This window comes from Protopterus annectens, chromosome 5.part0 (assembly GCF_019279795.1).
Source record: "Protopterus annectens isolate FY-2018-M chromosome 5.part0, PAN1.0, whole genome shotgun sequence".
NCBI lineage: Eukaryota > Metazoa > Chordata > Ceratodontiformes > Protopteridae > Protopterus > Protopterus annectens.
Genome location: NC_056735.1, coordinates 414,488,750 through 414,513,558, shown reverse-complemented (window position 1 = coordinate 414,513,558; position 24,809 = coordinate 414,488,750). Strand labels below are relative to the sequence as shown.

Genomic DNA, 24,809 nt, shown 5'->3' with positions numbered 1-24,809 from the left:
TATAAGCCTAGCCCAAAGTTATGTGGCTTACGCCACCCCTTATGTTGGAAATAATGTGCCCATTAGTTTGTTGTGCCTCTGTCCAGCAGTGACACAGAGATGATTCCCGGGGTAAACTTACGATCTCCCATCCACCGGTCAAGATTTCTCTTGAACAGAGCCAGCGAGGTGCTCTGCCTCACATGGACGGGGATTTTATTCCACAGCATGGGGAGTCTCTGGGTGATAAATCTATCCCTCCAGCATGTCCTATTTATATCCGTGCTAAGGTTTTAAGTATATATATATATATATATATATATATATATATATGTATATATGTGTGTATATATGTATGTATCGCATATACTGTTCGACATATACTTGTCAGAGGTACAGGCAAGAACAGGAGGACTATGGCTGACCAAGTTCGCAGACAACAAACTAGGGGCTATAATTGACTCTCCGGCTGACACAGACATCCTCCAAAAGGGTCTCAGTGAGACCGGATACCTGGTGGCAAAATCATGGCCTCAAGCTAAATGCCAAAAAGTGCAGGGGACCCAAGTAGATAGTAATCTCACCTTTGATAATCACATTGCAAAAGTGGTTAGAAAATCCTTTTACGTGGCCCACCTAATCACAAAAGGGTTCGCATCCAGATCAAAAGAGGTCATTGTGCCCCTCTACTCATCAGACCCATCATAGAGTACAATGCCCCATTTGGGATGTACCTTACAAGACACCTGCAACAGCTGGAAAGACCACAGACGTACCTCACCAAGAGGATCACTGGCCTCAAACAGATGCCCTATGCAGCTCGACTGAAGAAATTACAGCTGTACTCTGTTGCATACCACCTACTCATAGATGATCTCTGCCTGACATGCAAGGCCATGTCCAACCCAGAATTGATGGACATGCTCCACCTAAAGAAAACCTTATCCCCGCGAGCCACACGCTCTGGGGATCTAAACCTCACCACAACAATAAATAGGACGTGCTGGAGGGATAGATTCCTGTCCCAGAGACTTCCCATGCTTTGGAGCAAGATACCAATCTACATTGGAAAGAGATCCTCGCTAACACTCTTCAAAAGAAATCTTGACGAGTGGATGGGAAAAGTACAGTTTTGTACCTACCATAAATGTAGATGTTCGAGTGTTCACACTGCTGCAGTCATCACACTTGGGTTATCCTGCCGTCAGGCGGTCCCGCATTCGGCCCGAGTTCCAAAGTCTTGGTCTGGCGTCTGTTCCTGTCGCTTCTTCCCTGACGTCAGTGTGCCAGGGGTATGTAAGATGCATCAGACACCATTTTCTTCAGTTTTTCTTGCCCCAAATGTCAGGTGCCCCCAATAGGTACGCAAAACATATTGTTATATAAAAATATACATATAAAAATAAAACATTACCTTCAGTCACAAGCAAATACACCACAGAGGTTGTATAGGATAGAAAGGTATAGGTAAGTCCAGCTAGTTCAGAGGGGATGGAGGGAGGGTAACCTGGACTTGCAGCAGTGTGAACACTCTAACATCTCCATTTGTGGTAGGTACAAAACTGTACTATGTTCATGTTACACTGCTGCAGTCATCACACTTGGGTTGAATCCCAAAGCTAAGGATGGGTGGTGGAACTAAACAGGGTTTGAAGAGGCTAGCAAGCCCTGCAGAATTGCAGTGACAAAGCCAGCTCTGGTTTTACAGTATAGAGCCAAGTGATGGTGCTTAGTGAAGGTGTGCACTGAACTCCAAGTTGCAGCCTCCAAAATATCCTTGGTTGGTACCTCTCTGAGGAAGGCTGTTTATGTTGCTGTAGCCCTGGTGGAATGGGGCCTGATGTTACCAGGTACAGATTTCTCATGGTGTGTGTAGCAGAAACTGATACAATGTCCTATCCATTTTGAAATGGTCTGTTTTGAGATGGCTTTTCCTTCAGATCCTGCAGCATGGGATACAAAGAGCTGGTCAGATTTTCTGAAAGCCTTAGTTTTATCCAAGTAGTAACATAATTGCCTGTGAATGTCCAAAGAGTGTAGGATCCTTTCCCCTTTGTTCTGGGTGTTTGGATAAAAGGTGGGCAAATGAATGGTTTGGTTTAGGGCCACACTGGATACCACCTTTGGCATAAAGGAAGGGTTAGTTCGTAAAGAGACTGTCTTGATGAAAAATGAGGAAAGGCTCCACTGCCATTAGGGCCTGTAGTTCTAAAATTCTTCATGCTGAAGTTATTGCTAGCAGCAGGGCAGTTTTCCATGATAAGAACTGTAGATCAGCTGTGAAAGCTGGTTCAAAGGGCGGAAGTGTAAGCTTTTCCAAAACAAAGTTGAGATCCCAAGTTGGTGTTGGTGCTCTCCGGGGTGGTCTTGTATTTTTAGCCCCTCTGAGGAACTGTCTTAGTAATGGATGTGAAAATATAGGAGGATCCGTGTTGTATTGAGCTGAAATAGCTGAGGCGTGGATCTTAATAGATGAGAAAGAAAGTCCTTTGTGCAACATCTCAGTTAAATATTGACGAATTTGAGGAATGTTTGGAACAAGGGGATTTTGGCCTTTAACCTGGTTCCAGGCGCGGAATCTTTTCCATTTGTCTGAATAGACTTTCCTGGTGCTGGGCCTCCTGGCCTCCAGAATGACATCCATCACAACTTTAGCGATAAGTGTTGACTGGTTGTTTAGGTCATTTGCCATGCAGCCAGATTTAAAGTCTTAAGCTGGCTGTGTAGAATCTGATTGTTTTGCTGAGTGAGCAGGTGAGGAATTGTAGGTAAAATCCATGGTGGGCCTTGAGCCATGTTCCTTAGTATTGGATACCAGTGTTGGCTTGGCCAGTCTGGAGCAATGAGTATCATTTGTGGCCTCTCTAATCTGGCTTTCAGCAGTACCTTTGCCAGAAGACGCAGTGGAGGAAAGGCATACACTGTCAATGTTTTCCAACTGAATGAGAGGGCGTCCACTTTCCAAGCTAGTGTGTGGTATGTTCTTGTGCAGAATTTCCGTAGTTGGTAGTTTTGGGGGGAAGCAAACGGATGTATGTCTGGACTCCCCCATTTTTGAGTTATCATTGCGAATACTTGTGGATCTAGTTTCCACTCGTGAGGATCTGTGATGTTTCTCCTTAGATCGTCTGCCAGTGTGTTTTTCTTTCCTGGCAGGAATTGTGCTTGTAGTTGAACTTGGTAGGTCAGTGCTATGTTCCACAAGGTCATTGCTTGTCTGCATAAGGGGGTAGGAGTGTGTGCTCCCTTGCTTGTTTATGTACCACATCACTGTGGTGTTGTCCGTCTTTATTAGGAGTTGTCCTGGATGTAGGAGGTCCTTGAAAGCTGTTAGGGCATTTTGTACAGCTAGCATCTCTTTTTGGTTGATAAGTAGATGCCTTTGATTTGCAGGTCATTTGCCCTGAATACACTGTCCTGGCATGTGTGCTCTCCAGGCATAATCCAATAAATCTGTTATAGTTTGCCTGGCTGTGGGTAAGGTAAAAGGCTGACCCTTGTTGAGGTGACATGCCTGAGCCCACTGTAGAAACTACTGTTGAAGGCAGGGAATGAGTGGAATTATTGTTTCTAAGTTGTGGCTGTGTTGAGACCATACGCTTTTCAGGTACCATTGTAATTTCCTCATATGCAGTTTTGCAAATGGTATTAGTAGTATGCAAGATGCCATGAATCCCAAGGCCTGCAGAATTTTTCTTGCAGGGAGTTGGGTCTTTGTTGCCATCATTTTGAAGTATAGAGTCAGTTGTCCTTGCTTGTCTGGCGTGAGATAAGCTATCTGGGCCGTTGTATTTAAGCTGGCACCCAGGAATATTATGTCTTGTGAGGGCACTAGTTTTGACTTCTTTTAGTTTACTGTGTACCCTAGGCAACTTAGTAGGTTCTTGACAAACTCCAGATGCTTTAATAGAATGTCCTTGCTTTCTGCTTGAATAAGGCAGTCATCCAGGTATGGATATATTTGAATCCCTCTTTGTCTGCAGTATGCAATTATTGGTGCCAGGCATTTTGTGAAGACCCTGGGCGCAGTAGATAAGCCAAAGGGCAGTGCAGAGAATTGGTAATGGGTTGAACCTGCAATAAATTGGAGATATCTTCTGCAATTTTGTCTGATAGGAACATGCAGATATGCCTCCTTGAGGTCCAACATTACTAGCCAAGCCTTCTTGCCCAGCATGGGAAGAGGTTGTTGTAGTGTTACCATCTTGAATTTGGGTGCTTCCAGGTATGTGTTTAGAATTGAGATGTCCAGAGTGGGTCTCCAGGCTTTGTCCTTTCGGGGAACTAGAAAGTCTTGAGTAAAATCCTTTTCCTTGCTCCTGTGTAGGAACCTGTTGAATGGCTCTCATGTCCGTGAGAGCTGAAATTTACTTTTGAGCCTCTGCCCATTGATTTGGTAGCAGGTTTGGCATTCCTTTTATCCTTGGCAAAGTGTGAAAGTGGAATCCGTATCCTTGAGATACAATATTTAGGGCCCATTTGTCTTTTGTGATGATGTGCCAATTGTCTGCAAAAAGTGCTAGTTTTCCGCCCAAGGGAGCTGCCAAGAGGGTTTTGCTTGGCAGTTTGAGGGGTAAATCATTGTGTTAGTCTTCTGGTAGTTTGAGACCTGTCTTCTCCACCTTTATGGGTTGTGGCACTCCATTGTCGAGGCTGGTAAGAGCCTTGTGGCTGGCCTCTGCCTCTTGGGCGTCTGTATCTGCCCCTCTGTGGTCTGGCAGAAGCTGGAAAGGACCAGTTTTTGGTTGGCCAGTTTCTGCTGAAACGGGGTTGCACCTGTAAAAAAATCCTTGACCATCTGCATAGATTTTGCCTTCTCCTCCATTTTCTTTATGCTTCTTCTGCTTTCACAGCAAATAAAACATTTTGCTGTAAAGGTGCATCCAATAACTTTGCTTTAACATGATCAGGTAGAGTTTGTTCCTTTAACTAAGCATGCCTATGTGTGACGGACCCTGTCACTGCTGCTCTACAAGAAGTTTCCAATGAATCAAATCCACATTGCAAAGTAGGTTTTCCCACTTGTTCAGCTGAATGTAACAAATCTTGCGTTTCCTTGTAATCTGGCTGGTCTGTATGTGCAAGCATTTTTTGTTTTAATTGAGACATCAGATATTGTTGATATTTCAGCATGTGGAACTGACAATTTAAGGCCCTCATAGCTATAGTAGCTGAGGTATATACTTTCCCCATCTGTCTAGCCCTCTAGAATCCCTTTCAGAGGGCACAGGATTTTTAGCAATAGAGGCCTTAACCCCTTAGGGACCCTGGGAAATGGTTTCTGGGTCAGCAACAGGGCTTTTATACAGGAATTTGTGCGAGTCAGGGACTCTGTAGTATCTGTCTGGTTTGGCTGGTGCAGAATGTAGTTAGTATGGGTTAAGGCTAGACTCTGAATAAACATCATCCACAATGTCTAACACAGGTGGAATAGCAAGCGGTCTGTGCTGGGGTAGTAAAAGGAACTCTCTGAGCCTTTTCTTAGAATCAGAGTAATCCTGGCCTTCCCAGTGGAAATGTTCCCTCATAGTATGCAAGGTTTTGCCAAAAGAGTAGTCTTTTGGGGGAGATGCAGAAGGGATAGACTCTTCAGCATCAGAATCTTCATAAGGGGGGAAAGGAATATTCTTGTTCCTCAGAAGAGTCTGAGGAAATTGAAACCTGGTCAGAGGAAGGGTAGTCCTCCTCCTGCCTTGGCCTTTTATCAGGAGGGGGATAGGAACCCCTGATTAGGCTAATTAAGTCTTCAGCCATCTTAAGCATCTGTTTCTTAGGCATGGGGCCTTGTACAGGAGACGGCTGTACAGTCTTCTTTGTTTTTAAAGGAGTTTTCAGTTTTGCATAGGATTTAATAGTGAGTGTAGTCGGTCTGAAGACACCTTCTGCAACTGAAGGCGTTTCAACTGCACCGGAATCTCCTTCAGGTATGGAGTCGGAAGTGCCTAAAGGTAAAGGTTGTGGAGGCCTGGCAACCTCCGCTTGTGAATCGGATGTCGCCTGGGGTTTTAAATCAGCGGTAGTCAGGGGCTGCGTAGGCGCCTCACTGAAAACCGGAGAACCAGCGACTGGCCTACCAGAGGCCTTGGAGTCCGGTTTGGATTTCGGCTGCCTGTCCTTATCTATGCATTTTTTTTATGCATTCCGGTCGTCGGTTGCTCTGACGGCATGGTATAATTATATTTCCTACCAAAATAATGTCTGGCGAAATCAAACAGATGTTTAATGGTCCGTTTATTAAACCTAGCACAAAACTGACAACCTGTGACGTCGTGGTCTGGGCCTAGGCAAGGAATACAATAAGAATGAAAGTCCTTATGAGGTATTTGCTTCCCACAAGAAATGCAATTGTTAACTTTCTGAGAGGCAAGAAAAGGTTCCCCAAAGGGGTACTTAGCTTTATGAAGACTTCGGTCTGAAATTAGATTTGAAAATCTCAGGAGTTGGCCGACCGGCACTTGCGAACTGCTTCTGCTTCGAGCACCGCGCGGCAAGAAAGACTGAAGAAAATGGTGTCGGATGCATCTTGTATACCCCTGGCGCACTGACATCAGGGAAGCAGCAGTGTAACACGATGAACATCAAAGTTTACCTCTGGGATCACTCAATTGGCTCTGCTGGACAGAGGCACAGGGAACTACTCTAAGGGGGTGGCGAAAGCCAACACATTCTGGCTAGGCTTATAAATGCCTTCGGGCAGATAGCCTAGTACCTACCTATGAACCTATATATATAGAGAGAGAGACAGACAGATATATACACATGTATAGTACACGCTCGCGTATGTGTGTGTGTATGTATACATATTTATATATATATATATATATATATATATATATATATATATATATATATATATATATTGTTTCTAATTCATGCAGAAAGACTCTTGTCTACCCCCATATCTATTGAGAAATATTCATTGCCTAGCTAATTCACTTGTTTAGAAAAATGCAACTTTTTTGGCTGTAATATGTGCTTGCAAATAATGCAGCTCTTTTTTCTTTCTCACTCAGAATATCTCTGAAGTTGATTTAGTTTGCTGAGTACTGTGCTTTTAGTGGTCTATTTAAAATAGTTTATCATTTAACATATCACATAAGGGTACTGATTGTTGTGCTTTATTGCAAGAGAGTATTTAAACAAGATGGTTCTAGTCGTAGTTTTTTGTGTATGTTGACTTTGCATTTGCTTTGTTCTTGTGTTAACATTTCCTACTTTGATCTTTTTTTCCCCTCCAGCATTTCCAGTTGGCTTTAATAGACTCCAATTCCTGCACTTTGTCCAAAGCTGAAAGTAAGTGTGTTTTTTTTTTCCAATTAAGAACATTTTAATCTGATTTGAGTGGTGCAACAGATGGGCTTATTGCTTAGAGCATTTCTGCAACACTGTGGTTTGTACAAATGGTAGTCTTCCATGTAAAATTCACTGTGACTCTTTGAAGATGCACGTGTTCTTGTCAGTGGAGTTTGCTTATGTACTGTATTTATGTGCATCTCTCTTCCATATGTACGTGCACACTAACGCTTAGTGAAAGTATAATGTATCATAGTAGTGTGTTTCCATTCCCTTATATATTAAAATAAGTGTACAAGCATAACAGGCTTTTAATTTGTAAATCTCTGGGTATTGGTTACTGTTGAGTATAAATAAACATTGTTGTCTTCAGAAAGATGTACATGAATTTACTACCACTGTAGAGGCTTGAAGATGTTTTGAGATGTGCCTAGATATCTTCTACATTCATTATAGTAGCCACTGCTACAGTTTGGTACCTTAACCGTGGGTGTTTATCATAGGGAGAGCCACAGCCCAGTCTGGCTTCTGTAGCTTTTGGTTGTCCCTGTTGTGGTTCTGGTCAAGTCTTGTTGCCCAAAAGGCTTAATGATGAATGGTTAAAAAGGGAAAGGAGCATTATGCCATCTCCTTTTCTTTTTTTGCTCCCGGAAATGATCAGTTGTCATTCTTTTGGTTGGTTTGAGGTATCTTTCAGAGTGCTTAGTATCCATTTGGAAGTCTTTATAACATTCTGAGTTTGATTATTTTATTCTTGTTTGCGAGTTTTATATTTGGACTTCTTGTCTTTTGAGGTCTGTAACTTCCCTTGAAAAATAAGGTGATGGGGCTGAAAACAAGTGCCACCAAGATTTCCATTTGCAGCACTTCTCTTGTCTGTGGGAGAGCCGTATCTTCACCCATGGGCTTTGCTTTATCTTTAAAATGAAAGTGGTTCAGAAGAGAGCCTGAAGGCTAGTGATGTTTATTGAAGCACAGGAAATTAGTGGACTTTGCCAAGATGCCTGTCACTTTTTTGGGAGGGGCTTTAAGGTTAGTCAGAAAAAAAGAATCACCTGGGGGGGGGGGGGCACAACTCAAAAGTAGAAGGGGTCTAAAGTGCTGTTCTGAAACAAGAAGGCAACTCGCTTGAGGCTTTAACAGTCAATGTCAGTCCTACAGAAACTTTGGATCTGATGTCAGTTTTCATTCTGTCCTCAACTGATGGGTTCGGATCCGATCCTCAAATCCAACTCGACCCTTACTGAAGTTGTGGTCATCAAAAAGCTGTCTAGCTTCTCCTTTACCCATAGTGCACCAACCCCTAACATTCCCCAGATATTGTTTGCTGCTTTTCGTGAAAAGATGTGGTCAGCCTTACTCTGTAGTATCTTTCAGATAAATGTCTCTTTCTATGTTATCCTTTAAAAAAAACGTTTTCCTCTTCTTCTAAATCTTATTAGCGTATTTCTCCCTTACCCTTAATATAGTTTCAGAAATTCTTGTTTACCATTATTGGTAAATTTTTTTTTTCTTCTATTTCTACACGATAGTGATATTTTTTACCAGTGTTGGCATTTTCTTTTCTACTGTTTTAAAAAAAAATGTCTTCATCGTTTCCTATTACTCGCCAGTATGTTTGAAAAAGAACCGTCCGGATGTTCTTTGTGTTTCACTGTTGCAGTCATCACCTGTGGGTTATCCCTGCTGTGGTACCACTCTGCTGGCGCGAATACCAGAGTCAGTGTTTTTCTGCGTCTGCTGTTCTCACTTGACTGACGTCAGGTAGTCATTGCTGTAAAACAAGGCAGCCGACACCATTACATCAGTCTTTCTTGCCATTGAGCCCGTAGCAGAAGCAGTTCACAAGTGTGCCAGTTAGTCGTTACCAGAGTTCGAATTACAGCTGAAGATGTCTAAAAGCCAAGTACCCCATTGGGGATCCTTTTTTCTTGCACTAACCGATGTCCGAAAAAGTTAAGTTGTCTCGTCTGTGTAAGCAGATCACACACCAAGACTTCCATTCATACTGTGTCAGTTGTTTAGGCCCAGACCACAATGTCCCTCATTGCTGGTTCTGTGCCCTGTTTAACGTGAGAACCATTCGTCGGAGAGCTCTTATTGTAGACAGGTATTTTCGTCTTCGCATTCCGAATGGGGTCCATCAGCCAACAATCCTTAGACATTCCGAAAAAACATAGAGATAAAGATAGACCACACAAGGCTAAGCCTTCCGACAATGCTACCACTAAGCAGGTCAGTTCTCCATAATTCAGTGAGGTATTTTTGCAGTCCCTGATACCAGATAAAATATCTTTGCAGGCATCTACCGAGACCCTTTCGGAGTCCCGTATGCCGCAGAAATCTTAGTCTTCCGAGACTTTGATGTTCTCTGCCTCGGTTGGGTCTGGAGCCTCGACGCAGGCATGTGCTTCCGAGGAGGCCTTTTTCACTACCAATTCTGTACAAAAAAAACGACATCTCATCCGACTACCATTTCTGTCAGACTGATGGATACTCTTAGGCCTAGAACCCAGGCCACTCCTAGAAAATCTACTTCTAGCCACCATCTTACTCCTGCTCCACCACCCCAAGTCCAAATGCTTAAGATAGTGGAGGAGCTTATCTCCGTTATCAGTAGTAGTCAGGCCACAACTTCTAAAAAGAATAGACCCCCTTTCCTGAACTAATGACAAAGCAGGATTCTGATGAATCTGATTCAGATTTTGAAGAGGAACAACCTCTGACTGCTTATGAGGATTCAGATGCACAGGAATCTATTCCTTCTGCTTCCCCACCAGAAGACCTTTCCTTTGGGTAAATCTTTCACACAGTCAGGGAACTTTTCCACTGGGAATCTCAGGACTTCTCTCCGTCTAAGAAAATACAGTTTCTATATCTGCCCTAGCACAGACCCCTGGCCACCCCCCCCCCATCTTATAAGTGGTGGATGATATTTTCCATGAATCCAGCTTAGCCCCTGACCCCCCCCCCCTCTCATCTGCTCCCAGTAAACTTGACCATTATTAGAGTACCGGTTTCACGCAAATACTTGTACAGAAATCCTGCTGCAGACCTGGAGGTCATTACACAGGGACCTAAAGGTGCTAAGGCTAGTTCTGCAAAGAATCCTATTCCTTCTGGCAAAGATTCTAGAGCTCTGGACAGATGGGAGTAAAAAAGTGTACACCTCTGCAACCTTAGCTATCAGAGCGCTCACCTGTCAGTTCCATATGTTAAAGTATCAGCAACACACTTTGGAACTATTAAAGCAAAAGATTTCTACCTTTCCTGTTTGTGCCAGTTCAAAACTGTTAGCAGATTTACTGCACTCTTCTTGTCAAGTGGCCAAACACTCATTGCACTGTGGATATGACACCCTAGAAGCCTCAAGCAGGACAGCAGTGTCCTGATCTGTCAGGAGACCTGCATGGTTGAAGGAACAACCTCTCCCTGATCATGTCAAGTCTAAATTAATTGATCCACCCTTGGATAAGGACCGCTTGTTTGGAGTAAAAGCAGAAGAGATGCTTAAAAAGATGGAAGACAAAGCAAAATTTCTGCAAACAGTAAAAGATTTCTTTCAGGTTCAACCTCCGAGGTTCAGCAGGAATTTTCCCTATAAGCACTGGTCCTTTTCTACACCTAGCAGACGGGCAAGGTAAGCCCCACAGGGACAGACCACCTAGGCCCCCTATCCCAGGAACAGCAGAGAACCAAACAGTGGACCACTTGCGCCCCAAAGGCAGGGAGTTCTAAGCCATCCTTGTATGGCAAAAACTCTCAATGACTCTTTCTCCCCCCCACGTTTCACTCATCAAAAGCTAGGAGGAAGGCTCTTTCTTTGTAAAGAAAATTGGCTTTCTCTAACTAAGGACCAATAGGTCTTTATCGTTTTCCAGGGATACAAATTCTCTTTCAACGAACTCTCAATTCCAAGAGGGTACCCAGACTTAACTCCAAATCAGTGGGCAGAGGCATTGAAACAAGTCCAGACCCATATCCCAGGGGGCAGTAGAACCTGTCCCTGCAGATCAGTCAGGCAAAGGCTTTTATTCTAGACTATTCCTTGTTCCCAGAAAAGAGGACACTTGGTGCCCCATCCTGGCTCTATCCATTCTGAGCACCTCCCTGGTGGTCCCCAAATTCAAAATGCTAACTGCAGCAGCTGCTGTCTATGCTGATAAGAAATGCTTGATTATTGACCCTAGACCTAAAAGATTCCTACCTCCAAATCCCCATAAGGGAATCCTGCAGGAAATACCTGCGCTTTAGAGCAGGCTCTCAACACTTTCTGTTCTTTGTGCTACCCTTTGGCTTACCTATTGCTCCCAGGATATTCACCAAATGCTTAGCCCCAGCCATAGCATTTTGCAGACAGAGAAATATACAGATTTACCCTTATCTGGACGACTGCCTCATTCAGGCAGAGTGCAAAGAAAAGTTGCTCCAGGATCTCCTCTTTGTCAAAACCCTCCTAACTTCCTTCAGCGAGAAGAAATCAAAGCAAACACTCTCCAGGATGATCATTTTCTTAGGAGCACTGCTGTACACAGCATCCCAAATGGCCTTCCTTTCACAGAAAAGCAGAACTTCCTGCCTCTCTACTTCACCCAACTGGCTTCCAGAAGTCCCCTCATGACGAGTAAGTTCCTGGAAGCCTTGGGGTACATGGCATCTTGCATCCTAATTCCTCTGGCCAGGCTTTACGTGAGAAAACTTCAGTGGTATCTAAAGAACCTTTGGTGTCAGCGGACACTGCCTCTAGACCCCCCTCTCCCTCTAATCCCCTGTATAAGGGCAGAGTTTCTTTGGGGTGGGCAGTGGCCTGTGCCAAGAACAAGGGTCTTCCCTTCATCCTCCACCCTACTGGGCAGACCACCACAGACGCCTCAGTCATTGCTTGGGGTGCTCACCTAGCAGGCAGGTGCACCCAAGGTCTTTGGGATGCCCAGCAACTTCTCTTGCACAAATGATGGCAGTTCAGAAGTCTCTGACATCCTTCAAACCCCATCTCAGGCCAGGGGTTCTTATCAAAACAGAGACTATACCACAGTAATGTGGGACATCAACAAACTGGGAGGGAGCAAATCTTACCCTTTGTGAAGGGTAGCCATGAACCTCTGGCTGACAGCCTCCTCCATGGGATTACACCTAATAGCCCAATACCTACCAGGAGTCAACACCACCCTGGCAGACCACTTAAGTAGAAACTTACTGGACCCCCACGAATGGCAGCTGTACAGAACAATATTTTTGCAAGTCACTCGAGTAGGGAACTCCGGAAGTGGATCTCTTAGCTTCACACCTCAACCACCAGCTGAAAATTCTGTACCAGGGAGTATCACCACCTAGCGTGGAAGGTGGATGCTTTGACCTTCCCCTGGAATTCCCTCTGTGTAGGCATTCCCTCCTCTGCCTCTTATTCCCATGGTGTACTGATGAAGATAAGGGAGGAGAGACCGAAGGCCATCCTCATTGCTCCAGATAGCTCCAGGCAGCACTGGTACCCCTTACTGCACAGCCAGACATCACAGCCTCCTAGGCAGCTTCCCCTGATCTCGGACCTCTTGAGGTGTGTGGGGGGGGGGGGTGCTGCACCCTGACATGCAGACTCTGTCAGCATGGCTAATACTTTAAAAGCAAACAAGGGGCCCCTGTTAAGCAAACAGGTGCTAGACATTATCACAGAGGCCAGAAGGCCCTGCACCAGAAAATCTTACTTGGGGAAATGCAAAAGATTCTGCTCCTGGAGCTTGTCGGAGGGGGCAGTTTCTTTCAACCTTCCATCCCTCTTATCCTGGACTATTTAGTGGAGTTACTCAATAGTGGCCTCTCCTCCTCATCTATTAAAATCCATGCCTCCGCCATTTCAGCTCATTTTGATACAGACCAGCGCCTGTTGTCGCATCCTTTAATTAAACAATTCCTCAGAGGGGCTTCTAATATCAGACCTCCCAGAGGGCCACCCACGTCATCCTGGGACCGGAATTATGTTTTGGAAAAACTAACCTTACCACCCTAAGCCTGCTGCTTCAGCAGAAATTAAATGCATCTGGAAGACTGTTTTCCTACTAGCTATCACCTCAGCCAGAAGGGTTTCAGAACTACAGGCACTAATGGCCTTTGAGCCCTTCATTTTCCATGCAGACAGGGTCTCCCTGAGGACTAACCCCTCCTTCATGCTTAAGGTGGTATCTAATGTGATTCTCAACCAGGCCATACATCTTAACCACCTTCTTCCCTAACCCTCAAAACAAGGGGGAAAGAATTCTGCACTCATTCGACGTGCACAGACAGCTCAGATATCTGGACCATACTAAACCCTTCAGGAAAACTGACCAACTTGGCAGCTTTGCCCCAGGGGCAGAGAGGAAGCCCATTTCCAAATGGATGCAACACTGTATCCATTTCTGCTACAGATTACATAGGAAACAACCCTCTAAATCTCTTCGTACCCATTCCACTAGAGCAGCCTCCACTTCCACAACATTCCTCAGAGGAGTTCCCACCAGGGACATCTTGGAAGCTGCCACCTGGACTCATACCTTTACAAAACTTTACCACCTACCTTTTTTTCTCTAAGGCTAGGGCAGGGTTTGCCACTGCAGTTCTGCAGGGCATGCTTACCCATGTTTAGGTCTCTAATCCTTCCACCCCTCTCCTCATTTTTGGGAATCCTCCCACAGGTGATGATTGCAACAGTGGAACATGAAGAACATAGTACAGTTGTGTACACTTAACATAAATGAAGATGTTAGAGTGTATTCACTGTTGTAGTCCTGGTTTCCCTCCCTCCTTCCCCCTTATATCCTCTTTCCTTAGGAGATATAAGCGTATTATGGCAGCTTTTAGCCACCAGGACCACTTTACCATCTTTCCTTGGGCTTCTGACTGGTTAGGGCAAGAAAAGCTGATGTAATGGCATCTGCTGCCTTGCTTTATAGCACTGACGACTTGATGTCAGTCAACAAGAAACAGCAGCCGACACAGAAAAACATTGGCTCTGGTATTCGGGCTGGCCGAGCTTCCACAGCAGGGATTAACCCACAGGTGATGACTGCAATAGTGAATACACTCAACATCTACATCTATGGTAAGTGTACACAACTGTACCTACAGAAGGATTGCAACTCTGCAAAAAGTTGAATCCCAAGATATTTGCCAATAGAATAAATTGATTCTTAAAATGCTGCTTCCATCTTCCTTTGACAAAGCTATTTCTGGGTCTCAGTCCCCCAAAATAAAATCTAAGGAATCATTGTCAGTTTCCTAAGCCCTCTACATCCTCTACTCCATCTTCAGGACCACCAAGGATAAGACCAATAGTGGATCTGAAGCCAGGTCAAGGGCATTGTCCCTCAGATCATAAGAAAAAAGTCAACAAATCTAACAGCAACAGCCCCTGATCTGATGAAAAAATTGACTGGATCAACTTCTTAAGATCCAGTAAGCCTTTCTAGGACTAGGTATTCCCCTGTATATGATCCAGTACCTTATGGGGTTTCCTCACCTTTTTTGGAAGGGTGTCGATTTAAGTCACCATGCCTTGCCTCATATCATTCTGCCAGAAGTTTGACTGAAGATGTGAAGAGAGAGATGGGGATGACTGAAGATGATGTGAAAAGAGACAAGGATGTTTCTCTTGGTGCACATTGGTGTTTCACAGGTTCCTACCCCCCTGGGTCAGGAAGGCTGTCCATCTACCACGCCACCACTACTGGCTTCTTCTTTGATCTCTCTGGTTGTTTGAGTCGCTGGATCCAAACCTTCTGGGTTAGTCTGGCTCTGTTCCGAAGATAGCCTTATCTTCAGATTCGATGCTTGCTCTGAGTGCACAGTCTCTGACAACTTTGGATCCAGATGACTGTCAGAGCTGAAGCTTCCTTCTAGGCTCCATGGGGTTGGAGTATACTTCCGAGGATTTCAGAGCCATCTCTCTATCCTTCGGAGCTTCGGCATTGAACAGCTCCGCCTCCCTCTTTAGGGAGATTGCTTTTGGGACAGGGGAGACAGCGGTCCAGAAGCCTGTCTTTTTGGGACTATTGTCTTCCTCTCTGGAGCAGTCTAACTTCGAGGTAGTGAAGTGTGTTTTCTCTGCTTTGACAGGACAGAGAGATTCCTATCTACCCAGATCTCCAGTGTAGTTTCCAAATGTGTCTGCACTTGGAGCCACATCATTCTACACCACAAGACAGCCAGCCAGCTCAATGCCTCCAGACCACCCAACAGGGTTTTATGATCTCTTTTTGCCACTTCACTGGAACATCCCACCAAGGAAGTCCGTAGGAAGAGGTAAGTGCAAGAGGAGGAACTTGGATTTTGATGACAGGGGTCCCCACGATCACCTCTAGAAGTCTCATTTGGAGACATCCTTGATCCTTAAGCAGAGAGATGGTTGTTCCTCCAGTAACCCTTCACCAGAGAAACCAGTATTTGTGGAATCCTTTGGAGCTGGCCCAACTACCTCCTGAGTTACTCTGCCCACCAATGAGCTTATTGATTTGGAGTCTCGGTGGGTGTGGAAGGAGTCCGACTTAGTTGGTCTGTTTCCTAAGAGGCCAGATTGGTTCTGGCTCTACCTGTTGGGAAGTAATTCTAGAGTAAGAGGGTGCCGGTGGATGATATGGTAGTTGCCTCAGCCACCAAGAAGAAATAGGCTGAACAAAGTTCCTCTTTTCATCCCCTTAAGAGTCTAGGGTGATGAACATGTTTGGGAAGCATGTGTATGCCTCAGCAACAAGTTGTTGAACTGTTAGCCACATTTTACTAGACTACAAAGGTACGTGGTCAAGGACCTATCAAAATCCCTTTCTGGAACCAGTACTGCTGATGCTCAATCTGAAGTCCCTGTTGGCTACCTTCTGGTCCATTTCAAATTCCTCCATGAGGCTTAACTTGCATTACAGCCAAAGGAACCTCAAGAGCAGCAGTGGGTTGATACATGGATGCGCTTATGTGATTTTGTAGAGCCATTCAAGTCCTTATTTGTCAGTACTCCCTTTAACAGCAGTTTCTTGTTTGGCCCAAAAGTGAGAGACATTATCCAGTTGTGAAAAGGATGGAAAGACAACCTCTGCAGTGGGTGTACATTTCTCGACCCCATTGATCTTTTTCTAGGAATCTGAGGTAGTTGGAAGATGTGGTTCAGAAAGAACCAGAGGGTCCTTTCCAGGAGACATGTGGAGATAGTTCCCTTAGGGTCAGGGTGGAACTCAAATGGGCAGTGACACCCTCATGGCAGAGGAGGCCCACAAAACCAGAGGTCCAGAGTGTTTCTCTGATAGAGACCCTATCAGCCCTCCTGAAAGGAGGCCCTATTGTCTCCCTCTGGCAGCAAACTATCCCTGCACCAGCGAGTCAGGCTAGATGTAACAAGAAATACTTGAGTGCAAGGGATTATTTCCAAAGGTTATACAACTTTTTTCCCTTGTACCCCCAACTGTGTGTAAAATTCCTGATGTTCCACGGAGTCAGAGGAAAGCAGCAACACTAGAAATAAAAAAGCTGCTAGAGGAAAGAGTCATCGAAGAGGTCCCACCAGACCAGATAAAATCTGTAACTTACTCAGGATTCTTTTTTGTGCCAAAGAAACAGGGGACTGGAGCCCAATTTTGGGTTTAGCATTTTGAACAAGTAGGTTGAACTTACTTGGATGGTCATGGTTTAGGCCTTTCTACCCTTCGGGGCAAGGACGACTGGATGTACTTGAGAGATCTTCAGGCTGCGTACCATCACATAAAAATAAGCAGACCATCCAGAAGGTATTTGCACTTCTGGCTGTAATCCAGTCGCTATCAGTTCAGAGCACTGCTTTTTGGCCTCACCACAACCCCCAGGATGTTCACCAAATGCATGGTAGTGGTGGTAGCTCACTTGAGACTGCAGGAATTCATTGTTTCCATATCTAGACAACTGGTTCATTACTGCCTTATCCAGACATGTGCTGACAAGAGCAAGAGATCAGGTTCTTCAGATTTGTTTTCATCTGGGGTTAACCAAAAATTGCAATAAGTCTTAGTTACAGCCTTCACAGACTTTGGAAATTGATATGAAAAGTCTTCAATCTGATATCAGTGACAGCTTATCTTACTTTCTCAAGAGTTCAAAGTATCAGCTTGCAGATCATGAAAGTAATTTGCAATACCAAGATTTCAGCCTGGGTGAAAGTTCAAGCTTTGGGGTCAGTCTGCTGCATAATTTTAGTTCCTCTTGCAAGATTTCATAGGAGAATTCTTCAGTTGGTGGTAATTTACCAGAGCATGTCAATGCCAATAATCACTTAAGCATGCAAGATACCTCTGGTGGTGGATTCATTCAGATCAAGTTTTACAAGGCCACTCTTTCATTCTCCCTTCACCCAAGGCTGCAGTGACCACGGACACTTCCCATATGGGGTGGGGGCACTTTTTGGCTAAAACAGTCCAAGGCACTTGGTCCCCCGAAGAGGCTGGTTTGCATATCGATGTCCTAGAAATGGAGTGCTCCTAGTGTTGCAAGCATTCCTGGGCACTTCCTTTAGGGACAGTTGCAATTCAAACAGATGAAATGTCAGTAGTTTGGTACATCAACACACAGGGAGGAACCAGATCTTACCCTTTGTCGAGAAGCACTTTGAATGTAGCCATGAGCGATCTCATCCAGCCTCTTTCTCATTGCAATGCACATCCTGGGGAAGTCCATTGTGATAGACAAACTGAGCCAGTCCATTCTTATACCTCACGAGGGGTTTCTAAATATGAAAGTGACAAATGATTTTTCACTTAATGGGGCCAGCCTTGCTGCAGTCTTATTGCTTCTCCCCTAAACAACAAATGCAGCAGCTATTTTGCCCTAATTCCCCCTGTGAGGGACTCATTGAGGGATGCTGTACTTCACGATTTGTCCCTCTGTCTACCTTATGCTTACCTGCCAATTGCCCTAATTCCAGAATTTCTGCAGAAGGCTTCTAGGTTGAAGAGCGTAGGCATCCTCATTGCACTTTACTGGCCTCAGCAAATTTGTTTCCCCTTCTTTTGTTCTCATCTTTATGCTCCTTTGATTCTGGATCCGATTCCAGACCTTCTCTTCATTTACTGGGTGCAACAAAAACACATCGATCCTTCTCTGCTTTGAGACGTAGTATACTTGAATTTTTGGCAAACATTTATGATGAGGGGGCTAGCTCCTCAACGATTAAAGTTCAGTTAGCAATATCTAATTTTCATACTGGATTTGAAAATTCTTTTATGGCCTTTTCTAAACGTTGTAAAACTTTTTTTTTTTTTTTGAGAGAGAGAGACTCCTACTGAGACCCCTGTAAAAGGATCCTACTTTACCACTGGATTTGAACTTGGTACTGCAGGCCTTAAGTTTTCCTCCCTTTGAGCAAGCAGCTACATGGGAACTTAAGTTACTGACCTGGAAAATTTTCTGATGTTTATCTTCGTTCATTCCTTAATGATGGGTTATCTGTTCCATCCTCGGAACCGAGCTGGCCTTATACCAAGCTTGTGTCAGCCAAAAACTCTCCAGCCAAGATCTTACCCAGAATGCTCTGCTCCCTGTTACCCCAGATCTCCTTTGCCACGTTGATGTGCAACTATGTCAAGCCACACTCAAAGTAATTTTTTTGAAAGTTTCTATATTAGTGGTTTAAAAGTTTTCAATCCGTTACTATTTCTATACTCCTAGCCTGTCTATCGTATTTTTAAGACCATCTCCCTATAGTTTCTTTACTTTTATTACCCTCTTACCTTTGAGGTAATTCTTCATTACCATCCTTGGTAATCCTTCACTTCTCTCTTCTTACCCTTCTGGGTAGCCTTCACTTTTTGGTACTGTCATTCTTCTCCACATCATTGTGTTGGACAAGAAAAGTTGTGTTGGTTTCAAACAGAATAAGGATTGTGGCCGTAAGTTACCACTTTCTGATGGCCATGACTTCTGTCTATTGCTTGAATGTCTCCCACCTTTCAGTGGATCCCCCGTGTGGGATTTGTAGAAAGTTTTCGACCAGGAGACTCTGTGAAAGAACAAGTTAATCCTGAAAGGCCTCCTTAAAACTCCTTTTTGTGAGGTTATCTCTGGGTTGGAGGGCTCACCAACTCCTGCTAAACCCCGCCAGAGGCATTCTTCCTCCTCGAGGTCACTCACGTAATCTCCCTCTGGAGATCGTAGGGAGTAGACTCATAAGAAGGTTAAAATTTCCAGTCCGGCGCTGCCACCTATGACCCTTTTGGCTCCAGGCTTTGCACTGCCCTAGTTGAATCTTACTCCAGCTATGTCCTCTTTATTGCCACCGACACCGGAGTTCCCGGTGCAGACACGGCTCCAACAGTTTCATCGCAGCTTTTACCGGCACCGTCCCTGCAGGTACAGTCTTATTCGGCACTGTTGGTGCAATTCTCTTTGGCCCCAAGTTAAAAGATGCTGTCCTCTGCTGTGCAGACACCTTGGGCACCGAGCATGCTGTTAGGTGCATTCCTTTTCGTCAGTCATTACTACCATTGCGTACACCTTCCTCGATGGCACCTTACTCACTGGTGCAGACACTTGCCTTTATGGTGCAGACACCTTTGACTTGTATGGCGCTGCCTACAACAGCGCAGACTACCTAGACACCATTCTTCTCGGTGCAGACACCCTCTGTTCCGGGCTCTGCACCACTCGAACTAGCAAGAACCAAGTAATCTCCTTCTTTAGATCCATTTGTTGGTAGCCAATATAGCCCTTTTATAGAAAGTAAGTAGCGATGATGAGCAAGCTTGACAAAGACCAAAACCAAAAAGATTTGCCTGCCCTGGAAATCCAAATATTTGGATTTCCAGGGCAGGCAAATCTTTTTGGTTTTGGCCTTTTATAGAAAGGCCAGAGTCTGCTAAAGGTTTCTCTGAGGTCGACCAGGAGCCTTTCTGAACAAGATGAGTTGCGGCTTGTTGACCAGTTGCTTGTGGCCAGGGGTCTCTCTCAACCATCTAAAGCTACGTTCCCTTTTTCAGGTGAACGTTTTTCTCCACAGACCCCAGCGTACACTCCTTTGACTTCCAAGCAAACATGGAAGCCCCTTCCTCAGACAGCAACTTTCCTCCCTCCAACCCCAATAGCGGACCTCACTTTGGAGCTGGTATCATCCTTGTGGTCCTTGGTGCACTAGGCATCAGGCTCTTCTCAGGCTAATGGCTGTGCCATGGGGAGGGTATTATTGGTTCTACGCCAATTTTTTTCTTTTTCTATGGCACCCTCCAAGAATCCTCCCTCCCTCACGGTCCACAGTCCTCTTCAGACTCCTGGTCTGGGGGTTGGCTCGTCGGAGCGGGGTGTGACCCTGATTCCGAGGTTGTTGTGCTCTGTTCTGGGCTCCAATCCCTCTTAGGGTGGTCTGTCTTCCCAGGCCATGGAGAGGGTGCTTGCTTCCGCTGGCAAACCCCCCATGTCAGAGTCCTCTCTCCCTACTGTGCCGCAACTGACACAAGCCACAACCACTGGCCACAAAGGCCTCAGGTTTCTCCCCCTCAGCAGACTCCCTCTTTGCAATCTTCCCCAGAACTCCCCACTGAGGAAGTAACTCGCAAGGTTGTGCAAGAGGAAGCACATGGACTCCACTGAGGAGTCTTTGAAGATGTGGACCTTGACGGGGAAGAGTCCCCATGGTCACCCTCTGCTGTGGTGTCCTTTGGTGACATCCTAGAGATCCTAAGACAGAGGGGTGATGAAGTCCTCCAATCCTTCCACAGAGTAATCCATATTCCTGCAGGCCTTTCGTGCCCGGCCTCCTATGTCCTGTGTAATCCTGCCGGCTGATGAGCTTGTCCAGCATACATAGAAGGCTCCTGACACCCTGGAAACTATACCGCGGAGGCCTGACAAGATCTTATTTCCCCCAGCTGAGCATCCCCATTGGTCAGTAGGTCTTCCAGTAGATGCCGTGGTGGTGGCTGCAACCAAGAAAGACTTGGCAAAAGAGAGCCAGACTGTCCATCCGCCCAACAAGGAGTCAAGAGCGATACTCTGGAAGCGTGTTTGCTTCATCGACCTTCGCCGTAAGGTCCTTGAACTACTTGGTACACTTCACAAGGCTTCAGAGGGATGTTTTCAACCAACTCTCTGAAAGCTTGGCAGGTGCTGTTTCTGATGAGGTCTGTGACAATGTAGCTTCTCAGATAGTGACCATAGAATCAATATCCAATTCTTCCATGCATCTTATTTCACACGCAATGGAAGATGCGGCTAGAGCAGCAGGCTGTGGTATAGTCACGAGACTGCATGCCTCTATGCGCTTTTGTGACTTTGCAGACTCCTTTAAGGCTTCCTTTATGAACGCCCCCATCGAGGCCACTTCTTTGTTTGGTCCTAAAGATAGATACGCTGGCAAGGTGTGAACATGACAAGACCCTATCTGCTGTTGGTGTCAAACCAAACTCCACTCCTCAGTGATTCTACTCCAGAAATCAGAGGAGCGGGAAGATGTGGCACAGAATCACAGGGCTCTTTTACGTGATGCATGTGCTGAGTTCCCCCCTAGAGGCAGAGGGGGAAACTCCAATGGAAGATGGCCCTTTCGGGGCAGAAGAGGTAAGCAAAACCGGGCTTCCAGAGATTTTCTCTGGCAAACCCTATCAGTGCTCCTGAAGCGTTGCCTGACTGCTCACCTCTGTAAGCAGTCGGGGGGGGGGGCATATTTCCTTGTCCCCAACTGCCTGACTAAACATAACCACCGATTCTTGGGTACAAAGGATAATATCCAGAGGCTATTGCATCTCCTTCCATCTCTGTCCAGCCTCATCCTGAGACTTGCCTGTCATTCCACCCAGTCAAAGGGAAGCAGCAGCACACAAAATCCAAAAGCTGCTACAAAAAAACAGGCACTAAACCTGCCCCCCCAGATCAGATAGGATCCAGTTTTTACTCTAGGTTTTTTTTGGTGCCAAAGACGACGGGGGAAGCACACTGAAAATATTTGTAAAATCAGAGAAATTCCGGATGGTCATGGTTCATATCCTTCCTCTAATGGAAGAAGACAATTGGATGTGCTCTGCAGATCTTCATTATGTATATTAGCATATAAAAATGGAAAAGTGCTCAAGATACCGCCGCTTCTGCATAGGAGGCAGTCACTACCAATTTTGACCATTGCCCATGGGTCCTCTCTGCAGCCCCCAGAGTGTTCACCAAATGCATGGCAGTAGTCATTGCTCACCTGCGACTTCAAGAATTGCAGGCTTTTCCATACTTAGATGACTGACTCCTCACAGCCCCCACCAAGCGTTTAATGGAAGAAGCCCTAGACTACACTCTCCTCACAGCACAATGCCTGGGAATCGCTATAAACTGGGAGAAGTACAACACAACCCCAGTGCAGTCTTTAGAATTCATTGGGGAACTGTTGGACATGAGGAATTGCACAGCATCTCTTCTGGATCACAGACTTCAAAGACTAAGACAACAGGTTCAGCCGCTGCTCTGTCACCGCAAGTCTTATGTTCGGTCCATACTCAACTTTTGGTCAATGGCCGCCTCTATCACCATTGTTCCTCTGGCCAGATTCCACAGGAGTCTTCTCCAGTGCTTGCTCCTCACTCAGTGGTACTCTCTACAACACCCTTTGTCCAGTCAGGTAAGTGTAACTCAGAGATGCAATAAGATTTGCTCTGGATGTCTCAAGTCCCCCAATGGTCTCGCCCCTTCAACCCCATCAATCGAAAGCCACAGTGACCGCAGGTGCCTTTCTGATGGGGCGGGGCTATGTGAGGGAAACTTTGTCCAAGGCACCTGGTCGGAGACAGAGGCTCTTTTGCATATCAGTGTCCTGGAACTGAGGGTGGTGGTGGTACTAGCATTGCAAGCATTCCATTCCATTCCATCCTTCCGGCAGGGAGTATTGCGATGCAGTCAGACATGTCAGGGGTATGGTACATCACACAAGGGGACACCAGATCTTATCCATTATGCCGAGAGGCCTTGAGAATATGGCAATGGGTTATAGCTTCCAACCACTTTCTAATTGCAACACACATTCCTGGGAGCTCCAACGTGATGGCGGACAAGTTGAGCAGGTGCATAGCGGCAAATCATTTTCAACAGCTGGGGCCAGCCTCCCCAACCAACTACAAGTGCAGCAACTATCCCCTCTGGAACAGTCACTGAGAGACGCTCTAGTCCACGCTTAATCCTCAAGTCTACTTTATACTTATCCTCCTGTCACCCTCATCTCCCCATTCCTGAAGAAAGCACAGCAGTTGAAAAGCAAAGTGATCCTCATTGCTCCATATTGGCCTCGAAGTCTGGTTCCCCTCCCTCTAGCCTCACCTGCAAGATTAACTGTGGATCCTCAGTCCATCCCCGACATTTATTTCCCATCTCCAGGGTCTGGCTCACCCCATTCTAACAACCCTCAAGCTGACAGCTTGGTTTTTCCACTTCCTATGATTGCCAGGCAAGATAACCTCTCATCCCCGGTGTGCAATTTTCTTATAGCATCTCATAAATTGTCCACCAGACTAATCTATCTCAGCCAATGGAAAAGGTTTTCATTATAGGCAGCGAATAAACAATTAGACCCCTTGTCAGCCTCAGTGGTTTTAGACTACGTATCACATCTTTTTCAATCTGGGGTGTCAGCCTCTACTATTCGTGTTGATTTAGCTGCCATTTCAAATTTCCACTTTGGTTTTCAGGATTCTTCACTTACGTCACATAGACTCTAAGACTTTCTTTAAGGGTGTTCACCTTAAAACCTCCCTTTAGAGAACCAGTACAACCTTGGGATTTAGCCTTGGTTCTACAAGTCCAAGCAGCTCCCCCCTTTCAACCTGCGTCTTCATGTAATTTAAAGTACCTCTATTTGAAAACCTTGTTTCTGTTGCAATCACATCAGCCACACGTTTGTCAGAACTTCAAGCCTTATGCATCAAACGTCCCTAACTTATCTTCCATAAGGATAGAGCATCACTGAGAACGAGTTCTTCCTTATTACCAAAAGTGTCAGAGCTGTTTATCAACCAGTCTGTTGACCTCCCAGTATTTTTTCCTAACCATTCTAATAACAAGGGAGAGTATTGCTTGCACTCCCCTGGATGTTCATAGACAAATACGATTTTATCTGGACAGAACAAAATCTACCCGTAAATCAGACCAACTATTACTGGCCTTTTCTGGACCAAGACTAAGTTATCCTGTCTCAAAAGTTACATTAGCATTATGGTTGAGTAATTGCATTACCGTTATCTACAAGAATAATATCACCTTGCCTGACCGAGTGAAAGCACATTCTGCAAGGTCTGTGGCAACCTCAGCAGCTTTCCATGCTAGGGCTTCCCTCAATTTTTGCTGAGCTGCGACTTGGGCCAAGCCTCATACTTTCATCCTTCCTTACAGATTGGATTTGGCCTCCAGAGGTAGAGCTTCTGGCTCCATGGTGCTTAGGAATGTCCTTCCATGAGGGCCACCCAGGGACACAGGTAGCTGGGGACTCTGTCCCATCAGTAAGGAATGAACGAAGATTGACATCCGATAAAGAAGTTCTTACCATAACGTTCCATCTGTCGTTGATCTTCGTTCATTCATAACTCCCCACCCTC

At 45.3% G+C, this 24,809-nt stretch overlaps 1 protein-coding gene across 1 annotated transcript in view; it reads left to right on the top strand.

Annotated features, from left to right (window-relative positions):
- The window catches only part of KDM6A (lysine demethylase 6A), a gene marked incomplete in the record, with an annotated part of 3,528,619 nt that overhangs the window by 1,019,525 nt on the left and 2,484,285 nt on the right, over nucleotides 1–24,809 (top strand). Inside the window, 1 exon segment of the mRNA XM_044072373.1 lies at nucleotides 7,218–7,272. Coding sequence (XP_043928308.1) covers nucleotides 7,218–7,272 — 55 coding nt within the window.